At 44.8% G+C, this 24,978-nt stretch overlaps 1 protein-coding gene across 9 annotated transcripts; it reads left to right on the top strand.

Moving 5' to 3' along the window:
- The first annotated feature begins 1,105 nt into the window (after nt 1–1,105).
- Nucleotides 1,106–11,277, top strand: HAUS4 (HAUS augmin like complex subunit 4). 9 transcript variants are annotated; one of them, XM_053596209.1, is made up of 13 exons: nt 1,108–1,269; nt 1,986–2,095; nt 2,791–2,862; nt 3,177–3,253; nt 5,097–5,201; nt 5,912–6,054; nt 6,142–6,273; nt 6,595–6,729; nt 8,122–8,218; nt 9,044–9,189; nt 9,318–9,448; nt 9,784–9,852; nt 10,811–11,277. In XM_053596209.1, exons 4-13 carry the CDS (start codon nt 3,199–3,201, stop codon nt 10,992–10,994), a joined length of 1,197 nt encoding a protein of 398 aa, XP_053452184.1. In that variant the 5' UTR covers nt 1,108–1,269; nt 1,986–2,095; nt 2,791–2,862; nt 3,177–3,198; the 3' UTR covers nt 10,995–11,277. The 9 variants fall into 9 exon arrangements, with proteins under 9 accessions (XP_053452181.1, XP_053452182.1, XP_053452189.1 ...); XM_053596206.1 differs by lacking the exon at nt 1,986–2,095 and having other exon boundaries at nt 1,106–1,324; XM_053596207.1 differs by lacking the exon at nt 1,986–2,095 and having other exon boundaries at nt 1,106–1,277.
- The last annotated feature ends 13,701 nt before the right edge of the window (nt 11,278–24,978 follow it).

Raw genomic sequence — 24,978 nt, forward strand, 5'->3', positions numbered from 1 at the left:
AGTGGCTGGATCATAGCTCACTGTAACCTCCAACCTAGAACTCCTGGGCTCAAGCGACCCTCCTGCCTGTGTGTCAGCCTCCTAACAGTCATCACCACACCTGGATTTTCTTTTTTTTTTTTTTTTTTGTAGAGACAGAGTGTCACTTTATGCCCTTCGGGTAGAGTGCCATGGCATCACACAGCTCACAGCAACTTCCAACTCCTAGGCTTAAGCGATTCTCTTGCCTCAGCCTCCCGAGTAGCTGGGACTACAGGCGCCCGCCACCATGCCCAGCTATTTTTGGTTGCAGTTCAGCCGGGGCCGGGTTTGAACCCGCCACCCTCGGTATGTGGGGCCGGCGCCTTACCGACTGAGCCACAGGCGCCGCCCTGGATTTTCTTATTTTTAAAAATAATTCACCTCCTGACTAGATGCCAGTCAACTTTCCAAAAAAGAGGATGTGTGGGGAGTGGGAGTTGGGTTTAAGATTAGGACATAAGTGAACGAAGAATAAAAGATAAAGGAGGAGGTAGAGGAGCCTGGGGGAGGAAACTCAAGAAGAAGCTGACCTCTTGAACAGGGGGTCTGTGAACAGTGCCAAGCGCAGCACTGGGCTGGCAAGCCATGCCCAGGAGAGGAGCCCGCAGGGCGCGGGAAGGTAGTATGCCTACGGCCTGGGAAGATTCAGAGCACCACCGGGACAGGATTACATCCTGGGAACGGCGACCTTAAACTTCTTTGTGCCTTAGTTTTCCCCTCTGTAAAACGGGTATGATAGTGACTTCTTCACAGGGTACTGTAAGAACTGAATGAGGTAGGGCAAGCAAAACCCTGGGTGCAGTGCCTGACTCAGCGTGGGCCCACAATAAATGTTAGCGATTATTACCACTTTCTCAACATTTGCCCTTCGATGGTGGAGAGACTAAAGAGAAAGGGCAAAGCAGCCTGGCTTAGACAGCTCTTTTCCCCAGGCTGGGTTCGGCTACCCGGGTTGGCGGACGGTTGAGTCCAGGAGCGCGCGTCTGGCGAGGGGCGGGGCCTGCCGTTCCCGCCTCGAGTGAGGCCCCGCCCACCCTCCCTCCCTAGCGGCCTCTTCTGCACTTGCAGCCTCTTCCTTTCCTGGGCCTTCCTGTGCGGTGCCCCCTGACCTCGGTTCCCCCAGCCCCTGCGCCAGGCTGGAGTGTGAGGTTCCGGAGCCCTGGCGCAGGCAGGGTCCCGGTGTAGACGCTGCCGGCCAGCCGGCCTCAGCCTCCTCGGCAGTGCCTCGGTTGCTTCAGCTGCCCCAGGGTGTGCAGGTTTGCTTCAGAAGTTGGGCGGGCGGTGCTGCGGGGAGGAGAGCGGGGTGAGTCAATATGGCCAGCCCCCGGTCTCCGGCCGCCACGGCGGTCCTCGCCCTTGGGAATCCTTGGCCGCCCAGACAGAATGGAAGTAGGCGCCGGAGAGCCCGTTCTGCATTTTGATTCATCTCGGGCCCTGTAAGGGTCACATCTTGTGAAAATACCTGTAAAATCAATTTAACGTTCAGTGCAGCGTGTAAAGACAGCTCTAAGAATTTAAAAGACGCCTGAGTCAGAACATTTAATGCTTGCGTCCCTGTAGCAGCGTTTTAACACGTCCGAGTGCAGAGGGTGGAGAATAGAGCTTGATTGCCGTTCACGCCCTGTAACCTTTAAAAAGGGTAAAGAAAAGCGCCCCCCCCTTAAAAAGGGAGGGAACCCCAAGTGGGCAGTTTACCCTAGGAAGGGAAGAACAGCTGAGCTCTTGAAATTTAGGCTGGTCTTGATTGCCATATGCAAAATTTGCGTGCAAAACTGAATTTGCAGGCTTAGATCAACGATAAACAGAATTGTTAAGACCCTGAGTTTAATTAGTGACTTTTGTTGACAAGTCAATTGTGTTATTAATTCTTAATGTTTCATCCAAGGCAGGAGTCGTTATCTCAGTTTTGCAGGTGGAAAAAAAAAGTTGGGCACTAAAATAGAATTTCCCTTAAATTCACACAGAACCGAGGGCTGCAAATTAAGTCCTACCATTTTGCCTCCTTGGAAGCGTCCCCCTCTAAACCGTGTCACAAAACAAATGAGTAGTTACTTTGATGTAACTCATAAAATGAGTGAGTAAACCAAATGTTCTGTGAATATGAAGTGTTAAATCATAATAACCTTCAAGGTCTGTTCTGCTTTGGGGGAGGCTGTGCTGGGCTTTGGAGTTTGATACCCTATAAGAGGAGGGGGTGGAATACAAACACAGAAAATAATGTCTGGGGAAAAATTTTGTCTCCTGTGTCCAAACTTTATCTGTCTGACTTCCCCTTGTTGATGTCATTCTTTTCAGTGTACTCCATGTGCTGGCAAAACACCCACAGCTCACATCCCCAGCTACAGCCACATTAACAATATCTTTGCATTACAGTACTCTGTTGGCACTGACCTCACTGTCAGTCTTCTTGTTATGCTCTTTCCTCCAGGTGCTTTTTGCTAATGCTGTTATGTGAAAACCAGTTGTTTTTGTTCAAGAGTGGAATAATTTGTCACTCCTGAAGTATGATTCTAGAGTTAATGATCAAAAACTAACAGCAGATCTTAGATGAAAGGACAAGTTAAGGAAGCACAAAAAAACTATTATGGAATTTGATAGCTGAGTTACTTGACTGGGGGGAAGGAAAGCAGACTTTGATTTTTTTCTTTTTCCCTTTTTGCAGTTCACTTATAACTGGCAAAGTAGCAGCTCAGTTTTAACTGACATAATGGTGATGGTGAGCATCCTCTTGTTTATACTCTAGTGAATTGGAGTTTTTTTCCTTTGTAGGAGACTCCTTTTGGACAGCTTGGAACAAATGGACACATTTATGTGCTTAGAATACAAAATGTTTTGGCACTTGTAAGTCTGTTGATAAAACCTATACAAACTCTTATATGTTTAATATATATTAACACAACAGAGAAACATTTTGTAAAATTTTGTATTTAGTATTTTATAAATGAAAGTACATTTAGCTACAATTTACCCTTTTCTCTATGTATGTATGTAGGGTAACCTTTGGGATACCCTGTATAAGAGCTTGGGCCCCTAGATATGTGATATAGTTGTGCCCTCTACAAAAGGCATCCCTGAAGTTCCTTCCTAAGGTAGTTTCACCTGGAGCAACCAGTTGTTTATTCATTTTTTTGTTTTCTTTTCACTTGATTGCATAGATAAGAATCCCAAGCAAATCAAATGGCATCTGGGGATCTCTGCTCAACTGCAGAAGGGATGGAAATACTTCAACAAGGTAAGAGTAGCTGTTTGCAAAAGTTTTTTTTTTTTGCAATTTTGGCCAGGGCTGGGTTTGAACATGCCACCTCTGGCATATGGGGCCAGTGCCCTACTCCTTTGAGCCACAGGCACTGCCCCTTGCAAAAGGTTTGATGATTTATCCAGTGAGGTCTTGTCCAGGTTCTTGCCTTCTATAATAAAAAGGATTTATAATGTTTACCAGTATGGTTTCTCTCACAGAGGCATGGAGATTTTTGAATACAATACATGGAGATTTTTGAATACTTTCTTATTGGAAAACAGATTACACCAACTCATGTTAGTGTTGGCTCAATATCTGCTTGTGCAATAAACTAAAAACTTAAGATGCTGTCATGCTGGGCGGCGCCTGTGGCTCAGTCGGTAAGGCGCCGGCCCCATATACCGAGGGTGGTGGGTTCAAACCCGGCCCCGGCCAAACTGCAACCAAAAAAATAGCTGGGCGTTGTGGCGGGCGCCTGTAGTCCCAGCTACTCGGGAGGCTGAGGCAAGAGAATCGCCTAAGCCCAGGAGTTGGAGGTTGCTGTGAGCTGTGTGAGACCACGGCACTCTTACTCTTATAAAGTAAGACTCTGTCTCTACAAAAAAAAAAAAAAAAAAGATGCTCTCATGCTATATTAGCAAACATAAAGATAAGAGTGGCCAGCAAATTCCTTCAAGGCTTCTTTCCTACCTGTGTCTTGAATTTTCTCATCTCTTATTCTCCAAAATCTCAGATCCTTCTTTCCATATCTCAAGTCCTTTCTATATCTCGAATTCTTCAAGAATATGCATTTTCTACATTTTTACTCTTTCCATATCAAATCCTTCAGTCAGTATTCTCTAAAAGGACTTTGGGTATGATGTTCCAAAGAACATCAATGAAAATGTGAGTGTTTTGGTAAATACATGTAAAAGACCCCAGCAGAGACTGAATGGGAAAACAGATTGGAAAGAAAGCCCCTTGAGCATAGGGAATAATCAGAGGATCCCAAGTCCTTATACTTTTTCTCATACTTGTGCTGTTCTGCATATACAGAGGCTACTTTACTTACAATAAGAATTGGTTAGTTAGTTTTTTTACTTACTCTAAGGTATACCTTCTGTCAGTCTCACTTATCCAGCTAGGGAATCACATCCAAAGTTGGAAATTCACATGTGTTTTTTTCTCCTTAAGAACTCTAGTTTTGGGCGGCACTTGTGGCTCAGTTGGTAAGGCGCCAGCCCCATATACTGAGGGTGGTGGGTTCAAACCCAGCCCCAGCTGAACTGCAACAAAAAAATAGCCGGGCGTTGTGGCTATAGTTTCAACTACCCCGGAGGCTGAGGCAAGAGAATCGCTAAGCCCAGGAGTTGGAGGTTGCTGTAAGCTGTGTGGTGCCACAGCACTCTACTGAGGACCACAAAGTGAGACTCTGTCTCTACAAAAAAAAAAAGAGCTCTAGTTTTGTTCCCCTTAAGAACTCTAGTAATTCTGAGTGAATGAGGCATTTTGGGCAATGTGGTGATTTCTACTTAAAGGTCACTTTTTTTTGAGACAGTCTCACTGTGTTGCCCAGGCTACAGTGCCGTGGCATCAGCCTAACTCACAGTAACCTCAAACTCCTGGGTTCAAGCAGTCGTCCAGCCTTAGCCTTCAAATAGCTGGGACTACAGGTGCCTGCCACCAGGTCTTCTCATTTTTCTATTTTTAGTTGAGACAGGGTCTCACCCTTGTTCAGGCTGGTCTCGAACTCCTGAGCTCAAATAGTCCTCCTGCTTCAGCCCCGCAAAGTGCTAGGATTATAGATGTGAACCACTGTGCCAGGCTGAGTTCCCTTATTCTTTTTTTTTTGAGACAGAGCCTCAAGCTGTCGCCCTGGATAGAACACGATGGCATCAGAGCTCACAGCAACCTCCACCTCCACGATGGCATCACAGCTCACAGAACCTCCACCTGGGCTCAAGTGATTTTCCTGCCTCTGCCTCCCAAATAGCTGGGACTACAGGTGTCTGCCACAACACCTGGCTATTTTTTGGTCGCAGCTGTCACTGTTGTTTGGCAGTTCCAGCCCACCAGGTGTATGTGGCTGGTGCCTTAGCTGCTTGAGCCACAGGCGCTGAGCCAAGTTTCCTTATTCTTCTTTTCTTTGTCTAATATTTACCTACTGCATTTATTTTTTCTAAGATCTTAGTTTTATTCTATATTTATGCCCTCTGGACTAGAATCCCTGTATATAACAAAGTATAGCCTCTGGTTTGTAGAATTTTTTTTTTTTAAATCTTATTTGATTTAGAAACCTTTCTTACAAAAAACCTAGGTTTCGGCTCAGTGCCCGCTGCTCAGTGGTTAGGGCGCTGGCCACATATGCTGAGGTAGGTGGGTTCATACCTGGCCCAGGCCTGCTAAACAACCATGATGACAACTGCAACAAAAATAGCCTGGCGTTGTGGTCACAGCTACTTATGAGACTGAGGCAAGAGAATGGCTTAAGCCGAAGAGTCACAGATTGCTGTGAGCTATGACAGCACAGCACTCTACTGAGGGTGACATAATGAGACTGTCTCAAAAAAAAAAAGTTAGGTTTCTGGGTAATGTGGAGGAAGTGAATATTAAGTTATGCTCAATTATGTACCTCTTTTGCTTTTCTGTCCCTGTGGGGGATATGCCATTAAGTGTGCAGCAAACAGCTTCCTCCTTGTAACCTGAGTGAAGAGGACCTGTTACAGAACCCATACTTCAGCAAGCTGCTTCTGAGTCTCTCACAGCATGTGGATGAGACTGGCTTAAGCCTCACCTTGGCAAAGGAGCAGGCTCAGGTAAGGGCCCTGGGAGAAGAGAGGATAGGAAGAAGGGAAAATCCTCCTGAGGGGAAGGTTCTTACTTGGGATTTTTTTGTTTTCTAGGTATGGAAGGAAGTTCGACTGCATAAGACAACATGGTTAAGGTCTGAGATTTTACAGAGGGTCATTCAAGAGCTGCTTGTAGATTACTATGTGAAGACACAAGACACAAATTTAACTTCTGAGGACAAAAAGGTAAGGCAGAAGAGATGAAGTAGGATTCACTTACCACCAGTAGGAATGACCAGGCCAACTGTGGCTTGGATGATGTGATCTAGGAAAAATAGAAACTTTGAGAAATGGATTATCAAAAGAAATGCAAAAGGAGCAGATTTATTGTCAGGGTTTGAAATAGAACCTGGACAGGTGAAGGCACTTGCAGCTGAGGAGGTATTTGAAGAGATGGCATGTTTGAAGACTTTGAACATGTGTGAAGAACTGCTTCATGAGGATGGAAGAGGTAGAGTGGAAGAAGTTTTATAGTCACCCCCTTCTTTTTAATTCTCTCTCTCTCAGTTTCATGAGACCCTTGAACAACGGCTACTTGTGACTGAACTGACACGGCTGTTAAGTCCTAGTCAAGAGAAGGAAATACCTCCATTGCTGGGGCTGGAGAAAGCAGACCTTCTGGAACTCATGCCACCCTCAGAGGTTGGGAGTGGGCAGATATTGAGACCAAAGGAGTGAATGGGTTAATTTCTCCCATATCTTGAACATATTTTTGTTAAGCTTTATTATTTTTGTAAGAATGATATACATTTAGGGTAGTCAAACTCAAATAAGCAAAACATTACACAGATGCAAGTAAAAGTTGAAATACTACATCTAGGATCACAATACTGTTATAAATAGCTTGGCATAAATGGTATTATATATTCCATGCTTGTATACAGATTGCATAACTCTATTTTCACATAATAATATATTTTGGACTTATTTTCAAGTCAATAAATATAAATAAGATGACACCTCCTCTAGCACTCTTTTTTTTTTTTTTAGACAGTCTTACTGGGTCACTCTCAGTAGAGTGCTGTGGCATCACAGCTCACAGCAACCTCAAACTCTTGGGCTTAAGCTATTCTCTTGCCTCAGCCTTCCAAGTAGCTGAAACTATAGGTGCCTGCCACAATGACCGGCTAAATTTTTTTTATTATTATTATTTTTTTTTGCAGTTATCATTGTTTAGCTGGCCCCGTCCGGGTTTGAACCCACCAGCCTGGGTGTATGTGGCCGATGGCCATACCCACTGAGCTATGGGCGCCGCCTCCTATAGCACTCTTACCACAGTGTTTAGGCACAAGAATAGTGGTCACTCTTCTTGTATCATCAGTTTAAAACATTGCTAGAATTCCATTGTATGGATGTACATGATTTGCTATTTTACTGATGGATGTTAAGGTTATTTCCACATTTTTCCTGTTAGAAACCATACTGAGTGAACATATTCACATGTGTCTTTGCCTTTGTATGATTATTTCCCTAGTGTTGGTGCAAGAAGTGGGACCCCCTGGGTCAGGACATACACACATACAACATATTGGTACCAACTGCCAAACTGCTCTCCAGAAAAATATTTCCAGGGCTGGGCGGCACCTGTGGCTCAGTGAGTAGGGCGCTGGCCCCATATGCCGAGGGTGGCGGGTTCAAACCCCGGCCAAACTGCAACAAAAAATAGCCGGGCATTGTGGCTGGGCGCCTGTAGTCCCAGCTGCTTGGGAGGCTGAGGCAAGAGAATGGCGTAAGCCCAAGAGTTAGAGGTTGCTGTGAGCCGTGTGACGCCACAGCACTCTACCCGAGGGCGGTACAGTGAGACTCTGTCTCTACAAAAAAAAAAAAATATTTCCAGGACTCGTAGCTCCTCACATTATCACCAACATAGGATCTTGACAGCCATTTTATTTTTTGCTAATTTGATATGCAAAAAATGAATTTCCTTGATGACTCTTAATGCATTTTCTTTGGTTATTATTGAGGTTATCATCATGTATTCATTGGTGTTCCTAGTCTGTCAATCTATTTGCATTGTTCTTTTTTCTTCTGTAGGACTTTGTGTGGATGAGAGCTCGACTCCAGCTAGAAGTGGAAGAGCAGCTCAAAAAGAAATGTTTCACTCTGCTTTGTTTCCATGATCCCAATTCAGGTGAGTGCTAGCTCCCTGTGTTATGCTCACAGCTGGCTTTCAGGGTTCCTTGTCTGCTCTTTTGAGAACAACATATTTGAATTTTAGATTTTGGACAAAAGCTTAGAAGCATCAGAGATGCTTATTAGTTTCCTTGTCTGTGGAATAAAAACAGGGATTTTTTCCAGATACCTTGATGCAGAATAAAGTTTTTCATCATTTAGGTGCAGAATAAAAATTTAATTTAAAAAAAAACACAGGGATTTTTGTAAGGACTTCTTTTATTCAGCAAGATGCCAAGTGGGAGTATCTTCTTGCTGCAGGGAAGGATGAGTTCTATCTTCTCAGGATCTAAATGGCACAGGGAGGAAAGTTCAGGCTTGTTGGTATTCCTCTTTATTTCTATGACTTAAGAATTAAGGACCAAATATGAATTGGTCCTTATGAAAGGTATGAAGGAAGAGAACTAAATTATGAGAACTGCAACATTTCTTTTTTTTGGCCAGGGCTGGGTTTGAACCCACCACCTCTGGCATATGGGACTGGCGCCCTACCCCTCTGAGCCACAGGCACTGCCCAGAACTGCAACATTTCTAATAGGACATCAGAAAAAACCCTGGAAGAAGGCAGAATTTGTCGGGCTAGGGCAGCACCTGTGGCTCAAAGGAGTAGGGCGCCAGCCCCATATGCCGAGGTGGTGGGTTCAAACCCAGCCTCAGCCAAAACTGTAAAAAAAAAAAAAAAAGAAAAAGAATTTGTAGAGCTAGATATAGAATCAGAGCACTGAAAAACAGCCTTAAAGGGGCAATTAGGGTTTTCCAGTCAGTCTTCTGTCCCTTTGCCCAGATTCTGACAATGAAACCCTGAAGGCAGCAAAGGTGTGGAAACTGGCAGAGGTCTTGGCGGGTGAGAAGCAGCAGTGCCAAGATGCCAAGAGCCAGCAGAAGGAGCAGATGGTGCTTCTGGAAAAGAAGAGTGCCACGTATTCTCAGGTTTATCAGGGCGGTGGGATAGACTCCTCACTCCTTTACCCTGAACCCAGGGACAGCTTTGGGTAAGCCAAGGATTTCTGATCTTTCCTCCTTCGATGCCTTCTTCCTCTTTCCCCTTGGGGGCTCAGGTGCTTCTCCGCTGCCTCACCTTGCTACAGAGGCTTCTTCAGGAACACCGGCTGAAAACCCAGTCTGAGCTAGACCGCATTAATGCCCAGTACCTGGAAATCAAGTGCAGTGCCATGATCCTTAAGCTGAGGTGAGTCGTGACCCCTGTAGATGTAAGGGGTTCTGTCACACACCAGCCCTCCCTCTCCCACCTTGCTAAGAACCGTGGATGTATCCAGTAAATGTCACACAGTAGTATGAGCCTTTGGATTACCCAAAAGCTCTCAACATTCTTGAGTCTTCTCTTTTACAGCCCTCTGAAATACGTGGTTTACTTTGAGATCAATTGCTCAGGGATTCAAAGTGACCTTGTTTATCCCATCACTGCTAACTGCACACTTTGACTATGGGCAGACAGTGTGTCCATTCCTAACTTTGCTGCTGTCAGGTATCTTCCACTTAATATTTCTTTTCTCCCTCTGTCAGGAAGGAGGAACTAAAGATTTTGTCTGACACTTACACTGCCGAGAAAGTGGAAGTTCACCGTCTCATTAGGTGAGAATTCCCAAAAGCTTTGTATAGCTATTCACAGATGCTTCCCATACTCTCCAGACACATTCATTTAAAAATGTTCCCATTGGCTCGGCGCCTGTGGCTCAAGTGGCTAAGGCACCAACCACATATACCTGAACTGGTGGGTTTGAATCCAGCCCAGGCCCCCCAAACAACAATGACGGCAGCAAACAAAAAATAGCTGGGTGTTGTGGCAGGGGCCTGTAGTCCCATCTACTTGGGAGATGGAGGCAGGAGAATCACTTGAGCCCAGGTGTTAGAAGTTGCTGTGAGCTGTGATGCTATTGCACTCTACCCAGGGCAACAGCTTGAAGCTCTGTCTAAAATAAATAAATAAATAAATACCGCTGGGGCAGTGCCTGTGGCTCAGTGAGTAGGGTGCCGGCCTCATATACTGAGGGTGGCAGGTTCAAACCTGGCCCCAGCCAAACTGCAACAAAAAATAGCTGGGCGTTGTGGCGGCCACCTGTAGTCCCAGCTACTCGGAGGCTGAGGCAAGAGAATTGCCTAAGTCCAAGAGCTGGAGCTTGCTATGAGTTGTGATGCCATGGCACTCTACTTAGGGCGATAAAGTGAGACTGTCTGTAAAAAATAAAAACATTCTCATTCTTGGCTCATTGCCCATAGTTCAGTGGTTAGGGCGCCAACATATACCGGTGCTGGGTTCGAACCTGGCCTGGGCCTCCTAAACAACAACAACATCAAAATAGCCAGCATTGTGGTGGGCGCCTGTAGTCCCAGCTACTCAGGAGGCTGAGACAAGAGAATTGCTTGAGCCCAAGAGTTTGAGGTTGCTGTGAGCTGTGATAGCATGGCACTCTACTGAGGGCGACATAATGAGACTCTGTCTCAAAAATAAATAAATAAAAATGTTCCCATTCTTGTCTACTTTCTGAGGAACGAAATGCCTATATTGTACCTTCTCTGCCTGGGCTCTTAGGGACCGTTTGGAGGGAGCCATTCGCCTACAAGAACAAGACATGGAAAAGTCAAGACAGGTCCTGAACACCTATGAGGTTCTTGGGGAGGAGTTTGACAGGCTGGTAAAAGAGTACACCCAACTCAAGCAGGCAACCGAGAACAAGCGCTGGGCCCTCCAGGAGTTCAACAAGGCATACCATTGAGTGCTGGCAGGGCCAGGAAACATGGCTCCTACACAGCCACTGCCTCCTACTTTCCCTTCTAACAGGACCATTTTCACCTGGGGCTGCCTTCATCACGAGGGAGTGTGGAGATGGTTGCTTCAAATGGCAGTCATTTAGGTACCCTCCTGGTTTCTCTTGTCTGCATGACTGAACCCCTTCTAGAAAATGTAGCAAGCAGATTTGTATGATTTTATGCATAATTTCTCAGTGTCAGCTCTATATTGTATTTGATTACCTCCTGAATAAAGTGATGATATTATATTGTGGGATTTCAGTCATTTTCCTTGGGGTAAGCTGGGGGAGCCGAGTGGACCCCAGCATTGGCAGATCTATAATGCTTAACAGTAAGCAAATAGGAGGTAGAAGTGCTAGCCTGCCCACATCAGGTCTTAGAGGCTTCATTCTGGGAGAGGAGAAGCAAATTAAATCTGAGCTTGCTTTTGAAGAACTGTGTAATCTCTAGAGGAGTACTAGATGCTCAGATAGTTAGGGAACTGCTTTGTCACTGTGCCTACCAGTGGAGTAATTATAAGGAAGACAGCATCGAGCTCAGTTTTAGGAAAGGACATAGCTGTTGTGCTCCTGGTTGCCTCTGGTGTTTGAGAGCTATGTTTCTCTTCGAAGGCAGAGAATTAGAGGAGATCACTTTGAGGAACCAAATTCAGTGGTCTATTTAGCTTAGAAAGGCAGCGTCCTGGCTGTTGTTGAAACTGGGAACTGAAAACAGAAGCAGAAGGCCCCTACCTTTATTTAGAAAAGCCTACTCAGCTTCTCAAAATACTTTCCAGAGAGGCTATCTCGGGACTTTCTTCTGCTAAGATGAAATGAAGTTCTGCATTGATTTATAGACAGTGTTAAGGTCTTTGGCTCAACTTCAGATTTTTCTGTAAATGGTAAATGGTGCTCACCACCTTCTATAATTGGGGTGTCCCCTCCAAAACTCATGTTGAAACTTAGTCCCAAATGTGGCAGTATTGAGAATGGGGCTCTTAAGGGGTGATTGGATCATTCATGGATTAATGTGTTATCATGGGAGTGGGACTGGTGGTTTTATAAGAGGAAGAAGATATGCTAATTACCCCTTCTGAGCACTATACATCATATATATTGAAAATCACTATGTACCCTTTGAATATGTACAACTATTAAAAAATAAAATTAATTGTTCTATGTGAGGATGAGAGCAAAACAATAAAGAAAAAAGTAAAGTTAAAAGAAAAAAATTTTAAGGAAAACATCTAAATAGTAAGAAAAAAAAAAGAAGAGGAAGAGAAACCTGAGAGCCTGCTCAGCCCCCTAGCCTAATGATACCCTGTGCCCTCTTCAGGACTCTTCAGAGAATCCTCACTAGCAAGAAAGCTATCACTATGGCTTGGCACCCATCGCTCAGTGGCTAGGGTGCTGGCCACATGCACCCAGGCTGGTGGGTTCAAACCCAGCCCGGGCCTGCTAAACAACAATGACAACAATAACAAAAAAATAGCTGGGTGTTGTGGCGGCCCAGTGACTGGGAGGCTGAGGCAAGAGAATTGGTTAAGCCCAAGAGTTTGACCCAGTTTCAGGTATTACAAACAACGGAAAACAGACTAATACACTGTACACTGCCATTTATCCATAAGCAAATGTTGGCTAACACAAAATGAACAAAGGGCAAATAGATTAATGAAAAGATGACCAGGTGTGGTGCCCACTCCTGTAATCCCAGCACTTTGGGAGACCAAGGTGGGGGGATTGATTGAGGTCAGGAGTTTGAGACCAGCTTTGGAAACATAGCAAGATGCTATATTCTTTTTTTTTTTAGAGACACAGTCACCCTGTGCCCTTGGTAGAGTGCTGTGGCATCACAGCTCACAGCAATCTTTAACTCTTGGGTTTAAGCAATTCTCTTGCCTCAGCCTCCCAAGTAGCTGGGACTACAGGCATCCCACAACGCCCAGCTATTTTTTTGGTTGCAGTTGTCATTGTTTAGCAGGCCCAGGCCAGGCTCAAATCCAACCTTGGTGTATGTGGCAGCTGCCCTACTTGCTAAGCTACAGGTGCCAAGCCAGCAAGATGCTATATTCTATAAAAAATACAAAACTTAGCCAGGCATAGTAGTATATAACTGTAGTTCCAGGTACTCAGGAGGCTGAAGCAGAAGAATCACTTGAGCCCAAGAGTTTGAGGTTGCTGTGGGCTAGGTTGAAGCCGTCACACTCAAGCCCAGATGACAGAGCAACTCTGTCTCAAAAACAAACAAAAAAGCCAAAGAAACCCATAAAACATTCCTCTCACTTTTTTTTAGTGAAATTGACTTTCTGAAAAAATCCAGGCCAGTTACCCTGTAGAATGTCCCCTTGTCTCTTTGTGTTATGTAACTTGTTCTTCTGGTGTCTGGTATAGTAGTCATGCAAGTTTTTAAATTCAAATTTAAGTTAATTAAAATGAAATTAAATTTTCAATAGGTTAGTAGTTACCAAATTGGACAGTGCAGATACAGAACATTTTCATTATTGCAAAGTTTTATTTTATTAGAGATAGGATCTCACTGTTTCTTAGACTCAGAAAGTTCTAGGCCAGGCATGGTGGCTTACGCCTATAATCCTAGCATTATGAGAGGCCGAGGCAGGAGGAGCCCTTAAGCTCAGGAGTTTGAGACCAGCCCGAGCAAGAGAGAGACCCCATCTCTACTAAAAATAGAAAAACTGGCTGGGCATTATGGGCAGCACCTATAGTCCCAGCTACTCAGGAGGCTGAGGCAGGAGGATCATTTTAACCCAAGAGTTTGAGGTTGCTGTGAGCTATGATGCCGCTGCACTGTAGTCTGGGGCAACAGAGTGAGACCCAACTCAAAAAAATAAAGAAGGTTCCATTGGACAATGCTTTATTTTATTTTTCTCTTAGAGATAGAGTCTCACTTTGTTGCCTTCGGTAGAGTGCGATGGCGTCACAGATCACAGCAACCTCCAGCTCTTGGGCTTGGGTGATTCTTTTGCCTCAGTCTCCCGAGTAGCTGGGACTACAGATGCCTGCCACAATGCCCAGATATTTTTTGTTGCAGTTTGGCTGGGGCCAGGTTTGAACCCACCAACCTTGGTATATAAGGCCACCACCCTACTCACTGAGCCACAGGCGCCACCTTGGACAATGCTTTAAAACCTATTATTTCCTGGGTGGCTCCTATGGCTCAAGGAGTAGGGTGCCAGCCCCATATATTGGAGGTGGTGGGCTCAAACCTGGCCCTGGCCAAAAACGGCAAAAAAAAAAAAAAAAAAAAAAAAGGCAAGAAAGCATTTCAGGTTGTGCCTGTGGCTCAAAGGAGTAGGGCACTGGCCCTATATGCTGGAGGTGGCAGATTCAAACCTGGCCCCAGGCAAAAACTGCAAAAAGCCCCCCTCAACCTATTATTTCCTGCAAACCTGAAATAGTTCTACAGGCTTGATTAGATTAGGTTAAACATTTTTTGGAAGGACATTTAATGACATTACATCCTTTTCATTACATCACATTGGAGACACTTGAGGTGGGAATGTCTCGCTATTAATTATACTGAGTTTGATTGCTTGGTTAAGGTGGGAATTGAAGATACCACATAGTGCCATATTTATTATGGCATTTGGCATTTCCTCACTCAATTAGGTCCTCATCCCGAACCATACTCTGTTTTAGTATTTGAAATAAGGATAATATATATACATATATATGTATTATTTTTATATATATATATACATTTTTTTTTTCTTTTTGAGACAGAGCTTTAGGCTAGAGTGATGTACTAGAGTTCTGTAGTGTCATAGCTCACAGCAACCTCAAACTCTCAAATTCCTGGGCTCTGGGTATCCTTTTGTGTCAGCCTCCCAAGTAGGTGGGACTACAGGTGCCAGCCATGACACCTGGCTAATTTTTCTATTTTTAGTAGAGATGGGGTCTCCCTCTTGCTCAGGCTGGCCTCACACTCTTGAGCTCAAGCAATCCACCCACCTTGGCATCCCAGAGTGCTAGGATTACAGTGAGCCACCATACCTGGCCTAATGTTTTTTATTCCTACTCAGGCTAAAAAATCTTTTTTTTTGAGACAGAGTCTCACTAAGTCACCCTCAGTAGAGCACTGTGGCATCACAGCTCACAGCAACCTCAAACTCCTGGGCTTAAGCGATTCTCTTGCCTGAGCCTCCAGAGTAGCTGGGACTACAGGTGCCTGCCACGCCTTTTGGTTGCAGTTGTCATTTGTTTAACAGGACCTGCAGGGCTCGAACCTGCCAGCTTCCATGTAAGCAGCTGGCGCCCTACTCACTGAGCTATGGGTGTGGAGTCAAAAATCATCTTTAAAAAAAAAAAATTTTTTTTTTTTTTTCCAGTTTTTGGCCAGGGCTGGGTTTGAACCCATCACCTCCAAGCCTGTGGGGCCAGCGCCCTACTCCTTTGAGCCACAGGCACCACGTTACTTTTTTTTTGAGACAGGGTCACCCTGTATTCCTCCAACATGAGAGCAGTGGCATCATCATAACTCACTGCAACCTCAATCCTCCTGGCTCAGCCTCCCGAGTAGCTGGGACTATAGGCATATACCACCATGCTGGCTAATTTTTATTTTATTTTACTTTTATTTTTTGTAGAGAAGGGGGTGCTCTTATGTTGTAACTCGAACTCCTTACTTCAAGTGATCTTGCCTGAGCCTCTCAAAGTGCTAGGATTAAGGTGTGAGCCACCATGCTAGGCTGACGATAATAATTTTTTTTGTTGTTGCAGTTTTTGGCCGGGGTCGGGTTTGAGCCTGCCACCTCTGGTATATGGGGCAAGTGCCTTGAACCACAGGCACCATCTGATAATAATTTTTTTTTTTCTAATGGACTTTGTTCTCAATGTTTATAACCTATGGACAGTAGTAGACACAGAAAAACAGTCTAAGAATATAAAGTAACGAAGTGCAAATGCAGTTGCAAACCAAGAGCAATGAACCAGGAATAGAATTTTGGAAAACGCAACAAAGATAGAGAAAGGGGAAGAAGCAGTGTATGAAGGCACAGAATTAGGAATTAGCAAATTATGTACCAAGGAAAGCTTTCATTCAAAGTAGACAAAATTTGTTGGGCATGGTGGCTCACGCTTGTAATCCTAGGACTCTGAGAAGCCAAGGTGGGTGGATGGCATGAGCTCATGAATTCCAGACCAACATGAGCAAAAGCCAGACCCCATCTCTACTAAAAAAATAGAAAAACTAGCCAGGTGTAGTGGTACATACCCGTAGTCTCAGCTATTTGGAAGGCTGAGGCAAAAGGATTACTCAAGCCCAAGAGTTTGAGGTTGCTGTGAGCTACAATGTCACAGCACTCTACCCAGGGTGACAGAGTGAGACTCTATCTCAAAAAAAAAAAAAAAAAAAAAGTGAACAAAATTTAGGAAAAATATTCCATGTTTTCAGTTAAGACTCTAGGGAGCTGGAGTCTGAGAAACACTTAGATTTCTAACTGCCTGAGGAAACAAAAGGGCTTTCAAGGCAGTGGTTCCCACCCTAGCTCCCTAAATGGCCTAGAGATGGACAGTGAGTTATTTCCTGTATTTGCTAAAGTATAAAGAAAATGGAACACTTGCTTGCAACAGTTCTGCACACACACAAATATATATTTTTTAATCTTTACTAGCTTAAAAACAAAAACATATGTTTTGTAAAACATATGATTATACCTCATACCTGTAATCCTAGCACTCTGGGAGGCTGAGGCAAGAGGATCCCTTGGGCTCAGGAGTTTGAGACTAGTGTGAGCAAGAGCAAGACACTGTGTCTACTAAAAATAAAGACAGAGTGTGATGTCCTTCACCTGTAGTCCCAGCTACTTGGGAGGCTAAGGCTGGAGTATCCCTTGAACCCAGGACTTTGAGGTTGCTGTGAGATAGGTGGATGCCATGGCACTGTAGCCTAGGGGACAGAGGGAGACTCTGTCTTAAAAAAAGGAAATAGGCTGAGCACCTGTATTTCAGTGGTTAGGGCACCGGCCACATGCACCGGGGCTGGCAGGTTCAAACCCAGCCTGGGCCTGCTAAACAATAATGACAACAACAATAACAATAAAAATAGCCAGATGTTGTGGCAAGTGCCTATAAGTCCCTGCTACCTGGGAGGCTGAGGCAAAAGAATTGCTTAAGCCCAAGAATTTGAGGTTGCTGTGAGCTGTGATGCCACAGCACTCTACCGAGGGCAACATAGTGAGACTCTGTCTCGAAAAAAGAAAAAAAAGAGAAACAAGCAAAAACCCTTCCAAACTGAAGATTATATAGTAAAAAGGAAAAGATTGAACTACACACCCTCTGATATCCACACACACACTCCATTACCCCAATCTACCTCCCCAGAGTAACCAGAGTGATTTGCTGTGTACAGTGCCAGATCTGTTTATAAATATGCAACCATACATAAATAAATATTAGCTAATATTATTTTAGAGTATAGATGTACATCATTTAACCATTCCCTTATGATAGATACTTGCATTGTTTCCAATTTGCCCTATTACAAAAAATGCTTCCTTGACTATCATTGCACATACATCTTGCTCAAGTGCCTTTGCTTTTTGCTGGTAATACAGTAAATCAGTATATTAATTCAGTATATTATTTCTTGAAATAATGAATTAACTACTGAGTTTATGAATGCAGTTTGGTAGACAATCTTTCAAAACAGTTCATTGGCTGGCGAAGAGGCAGAAGGGTGCCCAGTGCCTCCTGAAGGGAGCACTAGAGTGATTCATCTTGGTCCTTTCATTTGTCCACTGACTAGAGATGGAAGGTTTGCCAGAAGTACCCTTCAACATATGAAGTAGATGGGAAGAGGACTTGGAGGGCAAGTAGAAGGACTTTGTCATAGTGATGGTTGAGGGTTGGCATCTTGGATCTCAGCTGCCCTCTGGAACTGAGGAACTAGCAAGTTTCCTTATATCTCAAGACATTGAAAACCTGGGTGTCAACTCATAATGGACTAGATTAACAATCTGTAGAAATAATCTACCATAAGATGGTTTATATTTGAATTGCTGAGTCTACTCACAGTTGCTAAGGTCTGACCTCAGGAAAAAAAACAACTTCAGTCTAGAGAGCCCTAAATGTTCTAAGCCTGGCTAAAGAAAGAAAGAGTAACCAAAAGCAAATTGTCTGCTTAGGACTTAGAAAAGGGCTATCCAAGGATCAAGATCAGTGTTCTCCAGAGAAACAGAACCTGTTTTTATTTTATTTTTTATTATTTTTGTTTTTTTGTTTTTAGTTTTGGCAGGGGCTGGGTTTGAACCTGCCACCTGTGGCATATGGGGCAGGTGCCTTACTCCTTTAAGCCACAGGCACCGCCTTGTTTTTATTTTTATCTCAATTTATTTAAACATTTTTTTGAAACAGGGTCTCTCTCTGTTGCCCAGGCTACATTGTAATGACATTGTCATAGCATACTGCAACCTCAAATTCCTGGGCTCCAGCAATCTTCTCCCTTTAGCCTTCCATGTAGCTGGGGCTATAGGCATGTGCCACTACAACTGGCTAATTTTTCATTTTATTTTCTTGCAGAAATAGGTCTCATGATATGTTGCCCAGGCTGGTCTTGAACTCCTGGCCTCAAGCAATTCTCCTGCCTTAGTCTTCAAAATGCTAAGGTCACAGGTGTGAACTACTGTGCTCAGCCAGAACATGTTTGTTTTTTTTTTTCAAAGTCAATTGAATGTTAATGAATTTAAATGGGTTATGCAAACCTACTATGTAGAGTGTTTTATTCTATAATTCTCCCCAATGTGACACTTGCATATTAATGAGAACTTTAATCCTTCTTTGGATGTTAGTTTTTATCAATTGTTTCTATAAACAGGACATTATATATATATACATTTTTTTTTTTATTTTAAGGTATTGGCTCATGTGATTGTGGAGGCTGGCAAATCTAAAATCTGTAAAGCAGGCTGGAAGGCTGGAAACAGACAGAAGTAATGCTGCATGCAATTTTGAGGTTTTGAGGCAGAATATCTTTTTCTCTGGGAAGCCTCAGTTTCTGCTCTTAAGGCCTTGACACTGAATGAGATACACCCACATTATTTTCTTTCTTTGTGAAACAGAGTCTCAAGCTATTGCCCTGGGTAGAGTGCGGTGGTGTCACAGCTCACAGCAACCTCAAACTCTTGGGCTTAAATGATTCTCTTGCCTCAGCCTCCCAAGTAGCTGTGACTACATACGCCTATCACAATGCCTGGCTATGTTTTTGTTGTTGTTGTTGTTGCAGTTGTCATTGTTGTTTTAGCTGGGCCATGCCGGTTTTGAACCCCCCATCCTCAGTGTACGTGGCCGGCGCCCTACCCACTGAGCTACTAGCACTACCCCCACACACATTATTAAAGGTAATCTCCTTTATTCAAAGTTAACTGGTTGTAGATGTCAACCACATCCATAGAATACTTTCAGTGTAATATCTAGATTACTGTTTTTAATTTTTTTCTTTCTTCTTCTTTTTTCCTTCTTTTAAGAGATGAGGTTTTAGCTAGACACCTGTAGCTCGAGCAGCTAAGGCGCCAGCCACATACACCACAGCTGGCAGGTTCGAATCCAAACAAGAAAAACTACAAACAAAAAATAGCCAGGCATTGTGGTGGGCGCCTGTAGTCCCAGCTATTTGGGAGGCTGAGACAAGAGAATTGCTTAAGCCCAGGAGTTGGAGGTGGCTGTGAGCTATGACTTCATGGCACTCTACCCAGGGCGACAGTTTGAGGCTCCTGTCTCAAAAAAAAGAAAAGAGATGGGGTTTTGAGCCAGGGACAGTGGTTCATGCTTATCGTCCTAAACTCAAAAAAAAAATCCCATCTTTACAAAAACTAAAACAAAAAAGAAAGAAAAAAGAAAATGGTGGCACACTCCTGTAGTCCCAGCTATTGAGGTAGCTATGATTGTACCATTACAGTCCAGCCTGGGCAACAGAGCAACATCTTGTCTCTTCAAAAAAAAAAAGAATGAAAGAAAGACAGGCTGGGAGCCTGTGGCTCAGTTATTAGGCCACCAGCCACATACACTGTGGCTGTCGGGTTCGAGCCTGGCCTGGGCCTGCTAAAACAATGACAACTGCAACTAAAAAATAGCTGGGCATTGTGGCAGGTGCCTGTAGTCCCAGCTACTTGGGAGGCTGAGGAAGAGAATCGCTTAAGCCCAAGAGTTGGAGGTTGCTATGAGCTGTGACACCATGGCACTCTACCGAGGGTGACATAGGTGAGACTCTCTCAAAAAAAAAGAAAGGGGTGATGCCTGTGGCTCAAAGGGGTAGGGCGCTGGCCCCATATGCCAGAGCTGGCAGGTTCAAACACAGCCCTGGCCAAAAACTGCAAAAAATATATAATAAATAAATAAATAAATAAATAAAAACTTAGATTTCTATTAAAAAAAAAAAGGTAGAGAGAGGGAGAGAGAGAGATGGGGCTGTCTCCCTCTGTTGCACAGGCTGGCCTTGAACTCCTGGACTCAAGGGATCCTCTTGCCTCAACGTCCAAGTAGCTTCGACTACAGGTGTGCACTACTGAGGGAGGCTCAGGTGAGTGTCTGATTAAATACCTGGGTAATATAGGTCAGGCAAGTTGACGTGTTAAACTAGCCAGCATACAAAGAATTCCAGTTTTTATCCAGCCCTAACTTGTTTGAAATAGACACTGAGGGCAGTGCCTATGACTCAAAGGTGCCACCCCATATGCCGGAGGTGGTGAGTTCAAACTCAGCCCCGGCCAAAAACTGCAAAAAAAAGGAAGAAATAGACACTGAAGTGGAGATATGAACTAGGTCAAAGGAGACAGGGTCTACACTGGGAGCAGGAACAAGCTCTGTTTACAAGCTCTCTACAAAACAGGAGCTTTGAAACTTTATTAGGTACCAGACATGATTTCCAAGCACTTTGCATACAGCAAATCATTTAATTATCACAGCAAATTTCTGATGTAAGCAGTATTATTACCTCCCTGTTACACATGGGCAAACTAATTAAGGTGCAGAGAGATCAGGAGACTTACACAACATCACAAAGGTGTGAGTTAAAGAGCCTTGGCATGAACCCAGGTAGTCTGGACACAGAATGTGCTGTCCTAAGATCCTCTGATGCCCTGGATCCAAACATATACCTTCCAAGTAACATCATGTTTCTGGATTTGGCTTCTCTAGTTCCTTGACTCTGGAAAGAGGATGCCCCCCTGTGTCAAATGAGTATCCCATAAGCACAGTAGCTCACACCTGTAATCCTAACACTTTAGGAGGCCAAGGCTGGGGAATCGCTTGAGGTCAGGAGTTTGAGACCAGCCTGAACAAGAGGGAGATCCTGTCTCTACTGAAAATAGAACAATTAGCCAGGCATGGTGGGGTGCACCTGTAACCCCAGCTACTCAGGAGGCTGAGGCAGGAGGATCATTTGAGCTTAAGAGTTGGAGGTTGTAGTGAGTTATGATGATGCTATTACACTCTAATCTGGGTGACACAGAGAGAGAGAGAGACCCTGTCTGGAAAAAAAAAGAGTATCTTTGCCCCTGGACGTGCTATCCTCCCATGTACATCAGCAATGTAGTTGAAATATTGGCCTCTGGGTGGCATCTGTGGCTCAGTGGGTAGGGCACCAGCCCCATATACCATGGGTGGCGGGTGCGAACCCAGCCCCGGCCAACCTGCAACAAAAAATAGCCAGACACTGTGGTGGGTGCCTGTAGTCCCAGCTACTCGGGAGGCTGAGGCAAGATAATCGCCTAAGCCCAGGAGTTGGAGGTTGCTGTGAGCTGTAATGCCATAGCACTCTACCGAGGGCGATAAAGTGAGACTCTGTCTCTAAAAAAAAAAAAAAAAAAAAAAACGCCTTTTTTTTGAGACAGAGCCTCAAGCTGTCATCCTGGTTAGAGTGCTGTGGCATCTCAGCTCACAGCAACCTCCAACTCCTGGGCTCAAGTGATTCTCCTGCCTCAGCCTCCCACGTAGCTGGGACTACAGGCGCCCACCAGAACGCCTGGCTATTTTTTTTTCTGGTTGCAGCCGTCATTGTTGTTTGGTGGGCCCGGGCTGGATTCAAACCTGCCAGCTCAGGTGTATGTAGCTGGCGCCCTAGCCACTTGAGCCACAGGCGCCAAGCCTAAAAAAAAAAAAAAGAAATACTGACCTGTGGTGAGAGCATTTCAGGGATTTGGAGCCATATGGAGCCTGCTAACAAATGAAGGCTCTGCATCCATAAAGCTGGGACCAGATCTGGAAGACTTCACCAATGTCCTGTTGTTCTGTGAGACCAGTCAGCATGGCCTATGGGCATCTTTTCCCCAAACTTCCCTGACCTACTTAATTCTTCATTTTGGGCTCCTGCAAATTGTCCTAATTGCTTCTCCTCCCATCTTATATACCACTGCCAGATCTATTTTCAAGATGATTCTAATTCACTTTTCTTTTTTTTTTTTTTTGTAGAGGCAGAGTCTCACTTTTATGGCCCTCGGTAGAGTGCCGTGGCCTCACACAGCTCACAGCAACCTCCAACTCCTGGGCTTAAGCGATTCTCTTGCCTCAGCCTCCCGAGTAGCTGGGACTACAGGCGCCCGCCACAACGCCCGGCTATTTTTTGGTTGCAGTTTGGCCGGGGCCGGGTTTGAATCCACCACCCTCGGTATATGGGGCCGGCGCCTTACCGACTGAGCCACAGGCACCGCCCCTGATTCACTTTTCCTAAGTACTTTATAATTTTTACTTCTTTTTGTCATTTCTCTGTTCAAATCACTACAGGTCTCACTGTATACCAAACAGTGGATTTAGCCGTGGATTCCAGCCCTCATTGTGCAGCTTCACTTTCTAACCTTTCCCCCACATTTCCATCCTCTCCAAGGGTCCTCAAACTACGGCCTGCGGGCCACATGAGGTGGAGCGATTGTATTTGTTCCTGTTTTTTTTTTTTTTTTTTTTACTTCAAAAGAAGATATGTGCAGTGTGCATAGGAATTTGTTCATAGTTGTTTTTTTTTTTTTTTTGTAGAGACAGAGTCTCACTTTTATGGCCCTCGGTAGAGTGCCGTGGCCTCACACAGCTCACAGCAACCTCCAACTCCTGGGCTTAAGCGATTCTCTTGCCTCAGCCTCCCGAGTAGCTGGGACTACAGGCGCCCGCCACAACGCCCAGCTATTTTTTGGTTGCAGTTCAGCCGAGGCCGAGTTTGAACCCGCCACCCTCGGTATATGGGGCCGGCGCCTTACCGACTGAGCCACAGGCGCCGCCCTGTTCATAGTTTTTTTTTTTTTTTTTTTTTTTTTTTGTAGAGACAGAGTCTCACTGTACTGCCCTTGGGTAGAGTGCCGTGGCGTCACACGGCTCACAGCAACCTCTAACTCTTGGGCTTACGCGATTCTCTTGCCTCAGCCTCCCGAGCAGCTGGGACTACAGGCGCCCGCCACAACGCCCGGCTATTTTTTTTTTTTTTGTTGCAGTTTGGCCGGGGCTGGGTTTGAACCCGCCACCCTCGGCATATGGGGCCGGTGCCCTACTCACTGAGCCACAGGCGCTGCCCCATAGTTTTTTTTTTAACTTTAGTCCAGCCCTCCAGCGGTCTGATAGACAGTGAATTGGCCCCCTGTTTAAAAAGTTTGAGGACCCCTGCTAGCCTCGTCTTGATGGGCTTACCCATTCTCCATGCTTTCTTGTGCCTGTTAATTGTTCTACCTTTATCCACCTGATAAAAACTCTTTTGCTCATAAATAATCCTATCATCTTTGAGGCTCACCTCAAATTCTGCTTTTCCATTATCATTACAGCTACAAAACGTCTTGATAGCATTTAAATCCCCATAAGCACTTTGTTACAAATTCCTTACAGTGCTTTCCAGACAGACCTTGAATTGTATTGGGAAGTACAGGATTTGATCCTATCTACAACATCAGAAGCTCTTAGAGGGAAGATGGTTGTAAGGCAGGTGTTCTCCATCTTTTCTGTTTCAGGGCTGTTTTACCCAATTAACAATATTTGAGGGCTCCAAATAGCCTTTGTTTATGTAAGTTTTATCTATAGATATTTCCAATATTAAAAATTAAGACTAAGAAAATTTTGGCTGAATGTGGTGGCTGACGCCTGTAATCCTAGCACTCTGGGAGGCTGATGTGGGCAGATTGCTTGAGCTCAGGAATTTGAGACCAGCCTGAGCAAGAGTCACACACACACACACCTCGCTTCTACTAAAAATAGAAAAACTAGCCAGGCGTGGGAATGCAATCAATAGTCCCAGCCTCAGGAGGCTGAGGCAAGAGGATCTCTCAAAACAAACAAGGGTTTCGTTATGTTACCCAGGCTAGTCTCCAACTACTGGACTCAAGCAATCCTCTGGCCTCGCCTCCTAAAAATAACCATAGGTATGTGCCACTGCGCCTGCCAACACCGTTTTTTTTGTTGTGGTGGTTGTTTTTTGTTGTTGTTTTTTTCCGTAGAGACAGAGTCTCACTGTACCATCCTCGGGTAGAGTGCCATGACTTCACACGGCTCACAGCAACCTCTAATTCTTGGGCCACGTGATTCTCTTGCCTCAGCCTCCCAAGCAGCTGGGACTACAGGCGCCCGCCACAACACCCGGCTATTTTTTTATTGCAGTTTGGCAGGGGCTGGGTTTGAACCCGCCACCCTCGGCATATGGGGCCCACGCCCTACTCTCTGAGCCACAGGCACCGCCTGTTGTTTGTTTGTTTGTTTTGTAGAGACAGAGTCTCATTTTGTCGCCCTTGGTAGAGTGCCGTGGCGTCACAGTTCACAGCAACCTCCAACCCCTGGGCTTAGGCGATTCTCTTGCCTCAGCCTCCCTGGGACTGAGGTGCCCACCACAATGGGCAGCTGGGACTACAGGTGCCCACCACAATGCCCAGCTATTTTTTTGTTGCAGTTTAGCTGGGGCCGGGTTCGAACTCACCACCCTCAGTATATGGGGCTGGCGCCCGACTCATTGAGCCACAGGTGCCTCCCTGTTTTTTTTTTTTTTTTTTTTTTGGTA

This window comes from Nycticebus coucang, chromosome 6 (assembly GCF_027406575.1).
Source record: "Nycticebus coucang isolate mNycCou1 chromosome 6, mNycCou1.pri, whole genome shotgun sequence".
In the NCBI taxonomy this organism is placed as follows: Eukaryota; Metazoa; Chordata; class Mammalia; order Primates; family Lorisidae; genus Nycticebus; species Nycticebus coucang.